Source organism: Rhamphochromis longiceps, linkage group LG9 (genome assembly GCF_057381845.1).
Source record: "Rhamphochromis longiceps isolate RC_006_pf linkage group LG9, R_longiceps_female_GT1.1, whole genome shotgun sequence".
Classification (NCBI taxonomy): domain Eukaryota; kingdom Metazoa; phylum Chordata; class Actinopteri; order Cichliformes; family Cichlidae; genus Rhamphochromis; species Rhamphochromis longiceps.
This window is the reverse complement of record NC_140565.1, coordinates 15,919,362-15,932,697: the sequence shown is the minus strand read 5'-3', so window position 1 is coordinate 15,932,697 and position 13,336 is coordinate 15,919,362. Positions and strand designations below refer to the sequence as shown.

The following is a 13,336-nucleotide window of genomic DNA, read 5'->3' as shown; positions in this document are numbered from 1 at the left end:
TGCACATACTTTTTGCACTATTGTTTTCATACACACAAAAAGAAAAAAAATGAATAGTTGAACTCTGAAGTCTGAGCCTGCTTCAATATTCATCTGTAGTGCAAGGAAACTGTCTGCACCAGTGATATCACAACTGCATAAAACTTAACACTTGCAGTTTTTCAAAGAGATAAGAAAGATTAAATCCACAGCTAGGTAAATATACACTTATAGGACACTGGGAATTTTTTTTTAAGTGAGTCCTTTGTTTAATTCCATGCTGTTTAGGTGAGTCTCCTCATTCTCACTGTCTAACAAAAGGCATTTAAAGCGACTTTGACTGAATATGACAGCTCAAGTTCAGCTGAAGCTTCAACAAAACGTTTTTTTTTATGACTGGAATCATTGTAAATATATAATATAGAGTATAAAGGCACATCCACTAAGTCCTGGGAAAATTGAATAGTGAGGGAACATCAGTTACCAGTAAGCACCAATAAGAGTTGGTAGTTAAATATCTGCTATTCACATTTAAAGTACTTTTGAAAAAAACAAAACAAAACAAAACTATGTTACAAGCAGTTTAAGCCTGCAATAAAAAAGAAGCAAATAAATCAAAAAAGCATATAAATAAGTGAATCAGTTTTGTGGTGTGTGCAAAGGAGTATGAATTCCTTGCAGTGGGCAAGAGAGGGAGACTACCAAAATAAAAGAGTCCTCTTTTAAGAGTTAGCATTAGAATTGTTGTTGGTTGAATCCATAGACAATAACACTTAACACTAATAACAACAACAATAACACTACTAATTTGTACTGTAAAATTGGAAATTTTAGATGCGGTTCTATAGAGACTGACTCCCTTTTGGAGCTCCATCAACTGCTACCATAGAGGAACATCAGTGTTCTTTTTTTTTTTTTTTTTTTTTTTTTTTAAACAGTTCTTGAGGTTGCCCCTGGAGACACATGGAGAAGGGTGATCACACCAAGCAGTGCCTCATTTTGCATTAGAAAAAGACAGATATTTCCATGGGGCAACACTTGCATTTAAATGAACGTGGTTAAACCCTTGTTGCGCTGTGTGGCCCAGCACATCATGCTAAATATATGATTTCTAGCCAGAAATCATAAGCCAGCAGAGCATTAACAATTTAGATGAGCCTGAGGCATGCATTCAATTCACAACTAAGGACTTTATTAAAACAAAAAATAATATGTCAATGAAAACACAAGTAAAATATTAAAAACAACAATAATAGCCACATAGTTTATGGTTTGAAAGTCTTATAGAATGGCATCTGTACATGAGAGCCACTAGAGGTCACTGTTTACAACGTTTTTAATCGAGTTTAGTTGAACTTGGTTTAACTGAAATGAAAGCAGTCATTAAAGCAAATGCTTGCTCTTGCCCCGGAAAAAAAAATTATCAGGAACATTTATTGACAATAAATCATCCGAACCACTGTTGCTTCATTGATGGTTGTGTGTTGTGTTAGCTGCCACAAACATATTAAACTCTGATCTCTGTGCTGTTAACCTCTGAGCACTGCAGAGTGCAGCACAGTGTAGGGTGAAAAAATCGAAAAGAACAAAAAGGAAAGAAAAAATGTCATTGTGCTTTGTTTAGATTTTTTCAGTCTTACTCAATTTCATAGCTGCAAGTTAATGATAATAAGCTATCTACTATAGTCAAAAGGTCTTGGGAACACAGACCATTAGTGCTGTCGAGAATACACTTTTGGCAATTGGGTAATTAAATTCAGCACAATATGGTTAGCTATTCTGAGACATTTAAATTTTCCACCCTTATTTCTGAAGTTCCTGACAAGATTTTATTTCCCTGCCACGACAAAAGCTGAGTCAGAGGCATGTGATTACTGCCAGGATATTGAGTTGAAGTAAGATGACCAGTACTGGATATGATCTACACTCCTCTCTGTTGCTGTCTTTGTAATTACTGTATGTCATTACCTTTTCATCTTCTCTCCCTCTCAATTTTTGCTTTGTTTGTGGTTTTTCTATGCTCTTACTTTCTCCCTTTCATTCAGCATAACTGGTGGAGGCAGTTGGCTGGCCGCCCTTACTGTGGTTCTGCTGGAGGTTTCTTATTGTTCAAAGGGAGGTTCCCCCCCCCACCCCCCTCTTCCCACAGAAGCAAAATGCTTGCTATATCATCAGGTTTCAATCTATGACATTTAAAGTTCTTTTACTTATGATGATAAAGTGCCCTGATATGTTGTTGTGAATTGGCACTATATAAATAAAATGTAACTGAACTGAACTGGGGGGGGGGGAATGAAAATACGGTTTAGTTGGATGATCATTTATTGTAGCTATTTAATTTGTCCACAAAATAATCTGCATTGTCAATTAAAATTGGTGTTTGCCTTTAAAAAATAGGAAAATCCACAGTGGAACACTTCAGTTCTAAGTCAATGCAGAAAGTCAGCAAGGAAATGCATTTAGGCATTTGGAAATGGTTATGATCAAGATAAAGATAAAATCAAGAATCAAAGAAACAAATCAAAGGGGAAGAAAGTGACGTAAGTGACTTAGGTGACAGAGAATGTCCAGACTGCTTCACGCTGATAGTGCAACAGTAACTCAAATAGCAACCAAGATATGCAGAAGAGCGTCTCTGAATGCACAACACATCAAACCTTGAAATCAGATGGACAACAGCAGAAGAAGACCGCATCTGGTGCCACTCCTGTTGGGCAAAATTAGGAAGATGAGGCCACAATTCACAAAGGCTCACCAATTTTTACTTATTTATTTTTTGTGATTTCTTTGACTACTCGGTTAGGTTCAGGATAACTTTTCACACCTCATATAGTAGGAAATGAAATACATAAATTACGTGTACTGTTTACGTTTATTGCATAAAGGTTTGTCAAAAATCACAAACAACAAAACTGGGCGAAAATATTGGAGGTTTTTGCCCATATCTGTCCATATCTGAAAATGTTGTTTAGTTGTATTAAAACAATCAACTGATTAAAAAAGAACCCTGCAAATACATTGTTTGCAACTGACCAATTAAATCGACCAGTAGGCCTACATGTTGGTGTTAAAGTATTAATTTGTTCATGGTGTTGACAAACTGATATTTTCTTTTTCGTCTTTTGGATCATTTTTGTGGAGCCCTCTGGTCGCCTTGCAGCTCCTATTTGTTTTTGCCACTGGCCTTTTGGTATTTGAATGCCTTTGTCGTGCAAACATTCGCTTTTGTCAAACAAAATCAGCCCATCTACGTTGTCTTCTCACTATTCACGGTTAAAATTGAAACAAAATGCTATAGACAAGCAATCATCAAGAATCAGAGTTCAAAGCCATTTTTTCAAGAAGCACAAGATATGAAAAACAACGACTTTTAATTAAAGAAAATCTTTTTATATTGAAGCTGCAACAGGAACAAAAACGAAGTTTAAAAAGTCAAAATAAGGAGGTTAGCAGTCTATGCCCCGCCCTCCTGCAGCGTTCCTACAGTAAAGTAACGGTAATCTAATTACCGTTTTTGCGATAGTAATCCCTTACTTTACTCGATACTTTAAAAAAGTAATCAGATTACAGTAACGCGTTACTGCCCATCTCTGTTCACAGGATTGGAAAAAGTCACTTTAACAGGTTAAAGATGTGCCACCACATCTGCATTGATAGTTTTTATACTACTTTTGTCACGATCTGGTTGTAGGGACTCAAGCGCAGAGCGGTTAGATGTCTCCAAAATACAGTTTATTTACGGCTCCAGTGCACAATATATATACAGTGAAGGGAATCCAAAACTCCAGGGAATCACAGGGTAGCTCTCTCACACTCGCTCACGTCTTCTTGCCCACGCTCACACACGTTCACACGGCAGGGAGGTCGCAGGTCCGGGGGGGGGGAAGGTCTGAAGCAGAAGAGAAGGGAAGTCACAAACGAATCACAAATCACGAAGCACAAGTCCACAGGAGCTGTGAGAACACTAACATCAGTAATACAATCATCCAGCGACGAGAGGATCTGTGTTCCAGCCTCAAATAGTGCTCCTGGTGATGACAGGTGATTGTTGTCAGGTGTGTGGGCCAAGGGCGGGAGCCCACAGTGAGCTCCGCCCAGGGAGAGAGGGAGAGAACTGAAACAGCAAATGTAGCCTTGTGGGGCCGACCGGGCAGGCACGGAGACCATGACAACTTTACACTGTTTATCAGTTTTGTTTTTGTTTTTTTAAAGATGTGGCTGCTCAGCGTTTCCACTCATAGGCTAGATCTTCTAAGCCCTAAAAACTCACTCCAGATGAGGCGCAAGAGTCCACTTCCCTCTCAGACCACTTCAATAACAATATGCTGAAAGGTTATAACCGATTCTTTGATGATGCCAGCTCCAGCTTCAACTGCTGAACTAGAACTGATTGCTAATTGTGCTATTATTGTGAATCAAGTATCTGATTTCACTCTGTGAAGCAAAAATTTTTCCCAAAGGTCTGTGGGCTTGTTTAAGACGTGGCAGTTTCAAATCAGCTGACCAGAGAATGCCTACTGCAATGGAGGTCTGCTCACATTTCAAAACAGTGCCTGTCTTTCCACTCAGCTGATTTTGAACTGGATTGAAACGTATTCCTCCAGTCTTTCAATGTTACCCTTCAATATACTGCCAGTGAGTGGGGTCACGGGGAGAGCATTCAGTTCATTTAACAAGTCCGGGCTCTGTTTTTATTCCATAACCTAGGAGGTTAACTCTGTGAACAAGCTCTGTGAGACAAACAGAAACATGTAACATATGTCCTGTGTGTAACAGTAATGCATTAAACTTAAAATGTAGAAGGAATACTTCCAAAAGCTTACATTAAAGATGCGAAAGTTTGGCCATTTCTGTTCTGCATTTGGTAAAAGGAATGCAGAAAAAGAAAGCAACCAAATATCTTCAAAGATATTTGGGGGTTAGGGGGGTGGTGGGTTGGTTTGTTTTATTTATTTATTTATTTGTTTTTTTGGTGGTACAACTTGAGATTGAGCAACAATCACAGATCCTGATTCATTCTGATAGTAAGAAAGGGCAGTAAAACTCTCAGGCTTTTATCTTTAATAGTTTTTGACATGTTCATGTTCGATTATGGCGGTAGATTTCACTGTGCCAAAAAGCTGCCTGGAAGTGGGTGGATGGACCATTTCACACACACACAAAAACCATCTTTGAAATTATTTGATATATGAAAATGGTCGAGTAGAAGTCGAGTAGAATGCTTGTGGTGATTTGAGATGGAAGGACGGAGCTGTGTTCTTGAGACAATCATCGGATCAGTTCAACACCGTGGCATTTCATCCGTTTGTGTTTTAATATTAGTCAGTTGGAATATTTTTATGCTTTCAGATGAGCATGGCCTCTGTTCACTATTTAAGTTGGTCCCATGACTTAAACACTGACTTCTTCTTTTTTGGGCAAGCTTTATTTACTGATGTCAGTAAGTCTAAGTGTAATTATACAGTAGCTGGACTTTGTTCATGTTATCATTCAGAAAACAGGGAGCTGTGTGTACTAACAACGTCATTAAACGCTGGTTTATGCTTTGCTGATAAAATCACAATCCTAAACATACATAACCTGCCAACAGTTCCAATATTACTTTGCTAAAGAGGACCCATCATTCATCTGTAAAGAGTTCCTGCTGCAAACAATATGAGACAGTGTTCCATGACTATTGTCACCAATTACATGGAAACAGTTTCTTAATTTCTGATGATAGTCATCTAGAGCATTGGATACTTATCAGCGACAATCCAGAGGATTACAGAAATTACCACATGTAGACAGATCTCAAACTTAAACACTATTATTCAAACCAGGAGAGGGCACACTTTAACAACTTTTCAGAGATTTCTTTTCCCCCAATATCACTATATCCGTATTTTCAAACAGAACTTACTTTTTTAATTAAACCTTTCCCATAATAATCACTAATTCTTGTCACTACATTACTTTGTTGGCCATCTGAAATTGCTTGGAGGTAAGATATACATTAAAGAAAGTGATGTTAGGAAAATGTACTAGTGCTCTCTTACTGAATTACTCAGAAAGCCAGGAAGTAATCTACTTTCACATTACAAACAAATTAGGTATGAAACAGTCAACAGAGTCTTGTACACTGGAGAAATTAGTCAAAAGATGTCATGTTTAATTAATAACCACAGGTGCGAGGCCTATCCTGATAAGGTGACGTGAACAAGGAAGTCGTACAGCAAAAATAAAAACCGGTTGGGTTGCTCTTTGTTTGAAATACCTTTGACTTGCAAACATACAGATATGCTGGCAACTGAGCTGTAACAAGGGAAATTAGAGCCGCTGAGTATACTCAAGATAAAAGATGGCAGGAAACTTCAAAAGATTATTTAATTTTCTAGTACTTTTTTCTTTTGTTAGTGTCGCATGTTTTGTGCTGGTTTTATTCTACTCCAGAAGAAGCTTTGTGGTTATTGTTCCTGAAAAACATATTTTGACACTGGGAAACAAAACATTTTCAGGGATGGTAAAGGAGCAAGTCGCGAAGCTGTTGGAGAGGAAGATCAAAGCCTCAAACAAAAGCAGTGAGATGGCACCGACACCATCTGCTGTCAGCTTAACTTTGGGCCCCTGCCCTGAAAACCCCCCAGATCTCATAGGTCCACTCCTCGTTGAGTTTGATTTCGGAAGGACTTGGGAACATGTGAGAAAGGAAGTCAGTCCTTTGCTTCAAAAAGGAGGAAGGTTCAAGCCAAAAGACTGTGTTGCAAAGCAGAAGGTAGGTGAATGACTTGAGAAGAAGAGAGGAAAGAAAGAAACCAGCAACTGATAGCAACTTGCATTTAAGGGGACAAGTTTCCTTAAATTTACTATTTATGTAAGGATTTATTTATTTGTTTGTGTATTTATTTTTACATGTTTTTGGCACTCTTTTTTCATAGTTTATTTTCAATACTTAAACAGGTGTAAATGATCAAATAAAACCTGATTTTACCCAACCAAAAGAGAAATTAGAGGTAATATATAGAGATAAAATGGTATCATATATATCATATAATGATTAACTCACTCACATATTTCTTTATTTGGCTTCATTCGATTCAGTATCATTTGAAATAAACTCGGAAAAAACGTCATGCTTTTTTAAGCTTTTAAAGATAACACGTGACATACATGCTAATATTAAACATCGTCACATTTAAATAATGAGGTCTGTCATTGTATGAGCACAATTATCATGAGCTAAAAGCACAAGCTTCAGAAAGCTACAAACATTCCAATTCAGACAATTCTTTCTACAGTTGGATCCCAGTGACACTAATATGGTCATTTCAAGCAAACACACCTGTGGTTTGCTCCCAGCCAAAAGAAAGCAGTCTTGAAGGGAAGGCAAACAGAGCTAGAGAGAGGATGAACTGTCACCTGGTATGAGATAATACTGAATCATGCAAAGCTACCCTAGAATCAATCAAATAAAATTATTGGTGAATCACGGGCTAATTTTTCAAATGTTAAAGTAAAAGTTATTGTCATGTCTTTAGGTGGCAATCATCATCCCATTCCGGAATCGGCACGAGCATTTGAAGCACTGGCTTTATTACTTGCATCCTATACTGAAGCGACAGCTTGTGGACTACGGAGTCTATGTCATCAACCAAGATGGAGAGGGAGTCTTCAATCGGGCTAAACTGATGAATGCAGGATATGTCGAAGCGCTCAAGGAATATGATTATGACTGCTTCCTCTTCTCTGACGTAGATCTGGTTCCCCTAAATGACCGTAACCTCTACAGATGTTTTGACAATCCACGACACTTGGCTATAGGCATGGACAAATTTAATTTCGACTTACCCTATAAGACCTTCTTTGGTGGGGTCGCTTCATTGTACAAACATCAGTACTTGAAAATTAATGGGTTCCCAAACACCTACTGGGGTTGGGGTGGTGAGGACGATGATATCTGCAAACGAATAGTCTTACGTGGAATGCAGGTTTCTCGACCTGACTTACTGACGGGCAGGTACAGGATGATCAAACATCAAAGAGACGCGCACAATGACCCAAATCCAAAGAATCCTGATAAACTGTTTCAAACACATTGGACCATGAATGCGGATGGCATCAATTCCCTCAAATACACAGTAAAGAACATTGAGAAGGATATCTTGTACACTTTTATCACTGTAGATATCGGCTCTCCTGAATGATCTGCCTGAATGCAATTTAACTCTCTTGCGTGGCCAGTGATTCATTGGTGTTTTGATCTCAGAACTGAACGAGTGACTTATGCTCTTAAAATCTCTGTGAATCCAATTTGCCCTAAAATAAATAAATAAATAATTAATTTAGGTATCCACTCCAACAAAAGGAAAATGTTGAAATTCTGAATATTCAAGCAACTCATTTTTTTCATTTTTTTTTTTTGCTGCACTGGGACAAACAGGGAAATTCCAGTGCTTGTTTCTACTTTTTTTTTTTGAACTCTGCAAAGTATAAGCAATTATAAGTGATGATTTCATCTGTTTTGCAAACAGCAAATAACAAGAAGTATAATGTCTTCTGGCTGGGTTTGATCAGCTGTTAAGTAACCTACCAGTTTAGATTAGATTAGATGAAACTTTATTAATCCCTCGGGTGGGATCCTCTGGGAAATTTAGTTACCAGTAGCACAGCACCAACAGAAGTTGCATGTTACAGATACAATAAGGGGAATGAGAGTAAGGATATAAGCATAAATATACCATATATATACATATACATATATTTTAAAAAGTGTGTTATAACTGTGCGCTATATCTAAGAGGTAGAAAGTAAAGTAACTAAAGGAAGGTGAAAAAAAGGTTTAAATTTAATGCTTAAGAACCTACCAACGAGCATGATAAATGGGACACTATTGTATATTAGATATTCTTAGAGAAGATAAGAACATTAAAACTGCTGTCTCAGATGAATGAATGAATGAATGGCTTCATTTTTAAGCCTCAGGAGTTGCCATTTGGCACCAACAGAGGCAGCCACGGCCACTGTGTCTGCTCAATGTTTGTGCTAATAGTGTCTATTTAGAGCATTTGGATTTCAATTACTTCACAAGTGAGACTGTATACTATGGAGTTTATTTTCATCATAAAATGAAATGACAGATGGTAAAGTCAGAATTTCAATTCATAAACAACATAAAAGCATGGATCCATTTGACCTTGTGTCAACTTTTCAGGCAGCTAGTGGTGGTGCAATGGTGTGGGATATTTTCTTAGCACACTTAGAGACAAGAAAAACTTCGGCAATATTTTTTACATATTTTTTCTCTAATATTTTTATCGGGGAAAACAATTATCATTTAATCACAATAGCCTACCTGAGTGTTATAGCTGAGCACGTTCCTCCCATTTCCCAGAAAGATAGCACACCATGTCACACAGTTCAGATTCTGTCTAACCAGTTTTTTGAGCATGATAATGCATTTTCTGTACTCACATTCCTCGACAAGCACTAATTCAACAGAGCACCTTTGGCATGTGGTTGAACAGAAGATCTCCATCATTACTGTACAGCTGACAAATTTACTGCAACAATGTGTTGGCAAAGGTCATTATGGATCAAAACCTCTGAATGTTGCCAGCTCTTTATTGAATTTATCCAACCAGTATTAAGGAACTTCTGAACGCAAAAGGGAAACCAACCTGGTTCTACAGCGAACAAATGGGCTGCTGCCAGTGCTTGCAGTGCAGCGGACCTTCAATTGACCCATCAGCCCAAAAGTGCACCAGCCTGGTATGTCAGATTACCAGTCCACTCCTGTTCACATGGACTTGAACTTCACATGTTCACATAAACTTGAGTGACATCCCATTCGTCTTACAGCTATAACAGCTTCAATTCTTCTGGGAAGGTTTTCCACAGGTTTAGACATGTGCTTATGGGAATTTTTGACCATTCTTCCAGAAGCACATTTGTGAGGTCAGACACTGATGTTGGATGAGAAGGTCAGGCTAAGGGTCACTGATTCATCCCAAAGGTGTTCTACGTGGCTGAAGTCAGGACTTTGTGCAGGCCAGTCAAGTTCTTCCACAAAAAACTCATCCATGTCTTTATGCACCTTGCTTTGTGCACTGGTGCAGTGATGCTGGAACAGGAAGGGGCCATCCCCAAACTGTTATTACAAATTTGGGAGCATGAAATTGTCCAAAATGTCTTGGTATACTGAAGCATCAAGTGTTCCTTTCACTGGAATAAAGGAACCGAAACCCACACTATTACCATCCCTCCACCAAACTTGACTCTTGGCCAACAAGTACCAGTGTCCTGGCAACTGCAACACCCAGACTCATCCTTAAGATTGCCAGGTGGAGAAGCATGATTCGTCACTCCAGAGAACACGTCTTCACTGCTCTAGAGTCCAGTGACGACATGCTTTACATCATTGCTAAGGCTCAGATGCGGCTGCTTTCTATGCACTGTTGTTGAGCTAATCTGAAGGCCACATGAAGTTTGGTCAGTAGTGACTGACTCTGCAGAAAGTTGGCGACCTCTGCACACTTTGTGCCTCAGCATCTGCTAACCCCACTATTTTACATGCCCTACTACTTCATGGCTGAGTTGCTGTCGTTCCCAATCACTTCAGTTTTGTTATATTATCACTAACTGTTGACTGTCGAATATTTATTAGTGAGGAAATTTCACGACTAGACTTGTTGTACAGTCTAGTCGTGAAGCCTATCACAGAACTACACTGGAATTCACTGAACTTTTGAGAGCGACCCATCCTCTTAGAGATGTTTGTAGAAGCAGTCTATGTGTCTAGGTGATTTTATACACCTGCTCTTCACAAAATACCAATAATGCTTAAGTACAGCTATACATGTCTAGGTGTCTGTGAAGGTTCTCAGTCATCCAGGTCATCGTAGTCAAAGGAGCTTGCAAAGAAAAGCGTCTGGACTTAACTTAAAGAAGTCCAGACGCTTTTCTTTGCAAGCTCCTTTAACTATACATGTCTAGATACATCTATGGATTCACTACGTTAGACTGATTATTTTAATGTGGTCATCATATTGTATATTATATTATATATTATATTAATGCTTTTAGGGAAATTTATTTTGAGAATTGAGTTAGTATAAGATGGTAATCTCAGGAAAGTTTTAGCACAAACTCAGTTTAGTATAATTTTTAATTCAATATTGAGTAAAAATTTCAAATCTTTGTACTTTGTATTGCTGTGTCTGACCTTACATTTTAATATTCTCAATATTTATCTTGTGATTGATAATTAAATTTTGAATCATTTTGCTTCATGCCTGACACGGTCATATTCAGTTTGCAAGTTAATCACATTTTCCGTTTTATCATTTCAAAGCAGAATTTATCACTCTAGACGAGCACATGCTGTTTTTAGAAAGAACTTACTGGTGTCATAGCCATGTGATGCTTAACATTGTTTGGTATCCAGGACTGTCTGGCGTCCTGAGGAATAAACTAGACTTACACATTCTGAAGGTTACAGCTGTACTAGCGTCATACTGTACTGGATCTTCTCGTCTTTACGGTGTACCAAACAGATGTGCCCATTTCAAGGGTCAAAATCTTTGCGCTTCATGAATTCTTAATAAAAGGAAGATTGCACAATTTTTCCCTGAGATGAACTGTAGTGTCACTCAAAAGGCAGACTGAAAAGTGAAGAGGGACAGAGGACAAAATGACACTAACACCTGTGAAGAGGCGAAAAATAGTAGTGAGAGGAGGCTTCACATGGGATGCAAAGTTGAAATCCAGTGATGCAAAGATGTGTTGTGTGCTGAAGGTCACACACATTCAAATGTATTGCATTTCCATTTTTCTAAAGGCTTCACTTGGTGTTTTATTGTCTTTGTATGCATTTTTTACTGCAGCACTTCAACTCCAATCACATCTTTCACACACTGTGTCAGCACCCACCCCCCAAACAGACTCCCATCCTCCTTCCTGCCCAGCCCCCTCTTTTTATTGGTTGACCTAGTGGAGTTACTATGGGAACAACTGTGGAGAGGCTGCCATGCAGAATGTGGGGTACAGCTTTTGAATGGTGCTCTGTCGTACACACATGCACTCACACACATTTATCAAGGCCAGGAAAGCCTACCTACCATCAAGATGTTGTGTTTTTGTAAATACTAGTGGCCTTCATTTTTCTCTGTCTGTGCTAGAATTTCTTTTCTTTACCACCAGATAGGTAGTGTAGTCTTTCTTTTTCATTTTTTTTTGTTATATTCAACTGGTAGTACTTTTACTTACAGTACTATGACAGCAGTAAATGCTTATTTGTTATTTACTACAGCCCGTGCTAGAATATTTTGCCTACAATCAAACTGTAGGTCTAAATCTATTAGAGCAAAACTACTGGTCATCCACTACCAGACCTTAAAGCAGATGGGCTACGAAAGACCAAAGCCACACCAGGTGCCACTCATATATGGAAAGAATTTTAGAGCTCATCAAAACTGGACAGTAGAAAATTAGGGGAAAAATTGCTGAATCATGATTTCTGCTGCAACATTTGGATGGTAGGGTCAGAATCTAGTGTAAACAAACTGAAAGCAGGGATCCATCCTACCTTGTATCAACAGTTCAGGGTGCTGGTGGTGTTGTCTGAGATATTTTTATTGCACATTTTTATTGCATATTGGCTCCTAAGAACCAGCTGATTGTCGTTTGAATGGCACAGCTTGTTGCTGACCATGTCTACTTTTTGTGATCACAGTGTACCCGTCATGTGATGGCTTCTTCCAGTTGGATAAGACACCATATCACGAAGCTCAAATCATCTCAAACTGGCTTCTTGAACAAGACAATGAGTTCATTGTACTCAAATGTCCGCCACAGTTACCAGAGCTCAATCCAATAGAGCACCTTTGGGATGTGGTGGAACAGGAGACTGGCATGGACTACTAGCAAGCTGTACCTAATGAAGTGGCCAGTGACAAGTGGATACTTGTGGCTGGTGATCATCAGAAGTTATACCAGCTAAATAAAAGCTTCATTTAAGAGCACTGAAGCTCTTCAAACCCATTCACATACTCACAATAAATCTTATTCTGCCACTTATTCTTTGCTTTTCACCATGAGTCCTTCCCTTGTTCTCTTCCTCACTGGTTTGAATAAGAACCCCATTGTTCATCAGAAACTCAGTGCTCTCTGTTGCACTCTTTAACCAGATTTATGGCCGAAAACAAATAAGCACAAACATGGCTCACACTGAGAACAACTGTCCACATCGAGCAGCCAAACAGCAGATTACTGATGAGATCAGCTGACACAGATATATACAAACACACACACACACACACATGCAACATTACGCACCATTCTTACTGTCAGCATCCCTGGCTTTGATGTGGTGGGCTGGTAC

The 13,336-nt window shown here is 38.7% G+C and overlaps 1 protein-coding gene across 1 annotated transcript; it reads left to right on the top strand.

Moving 5' to 3' along the window:
• The first annotated feature begins 6,243 nt into the window (after window positions 1–6,243).
• Window positions 6,244–10,882, top strand: LOC146662074 (beta-1,4-galactosyltransferase 1-like). Its single transcript, XM_085418486.1, has 2 exons — window positions 6,244–6,733; window positions 7,497–10,882. The coding sequence occupies exons 1-2, from the start codon at window positions 6,320–6,322 to the stop codon at window positions 8,160–8,162; spliced, it is 1,080 nt and encodes a 359-aa protein (XP_085274612.1). The 5' UTR covers window positions 6,244–6,319; the 3' UTR covers window positions 8,163–10,882.
• Window positions 10,883–13,336: the final 2,454 nt, after the last annotated feature.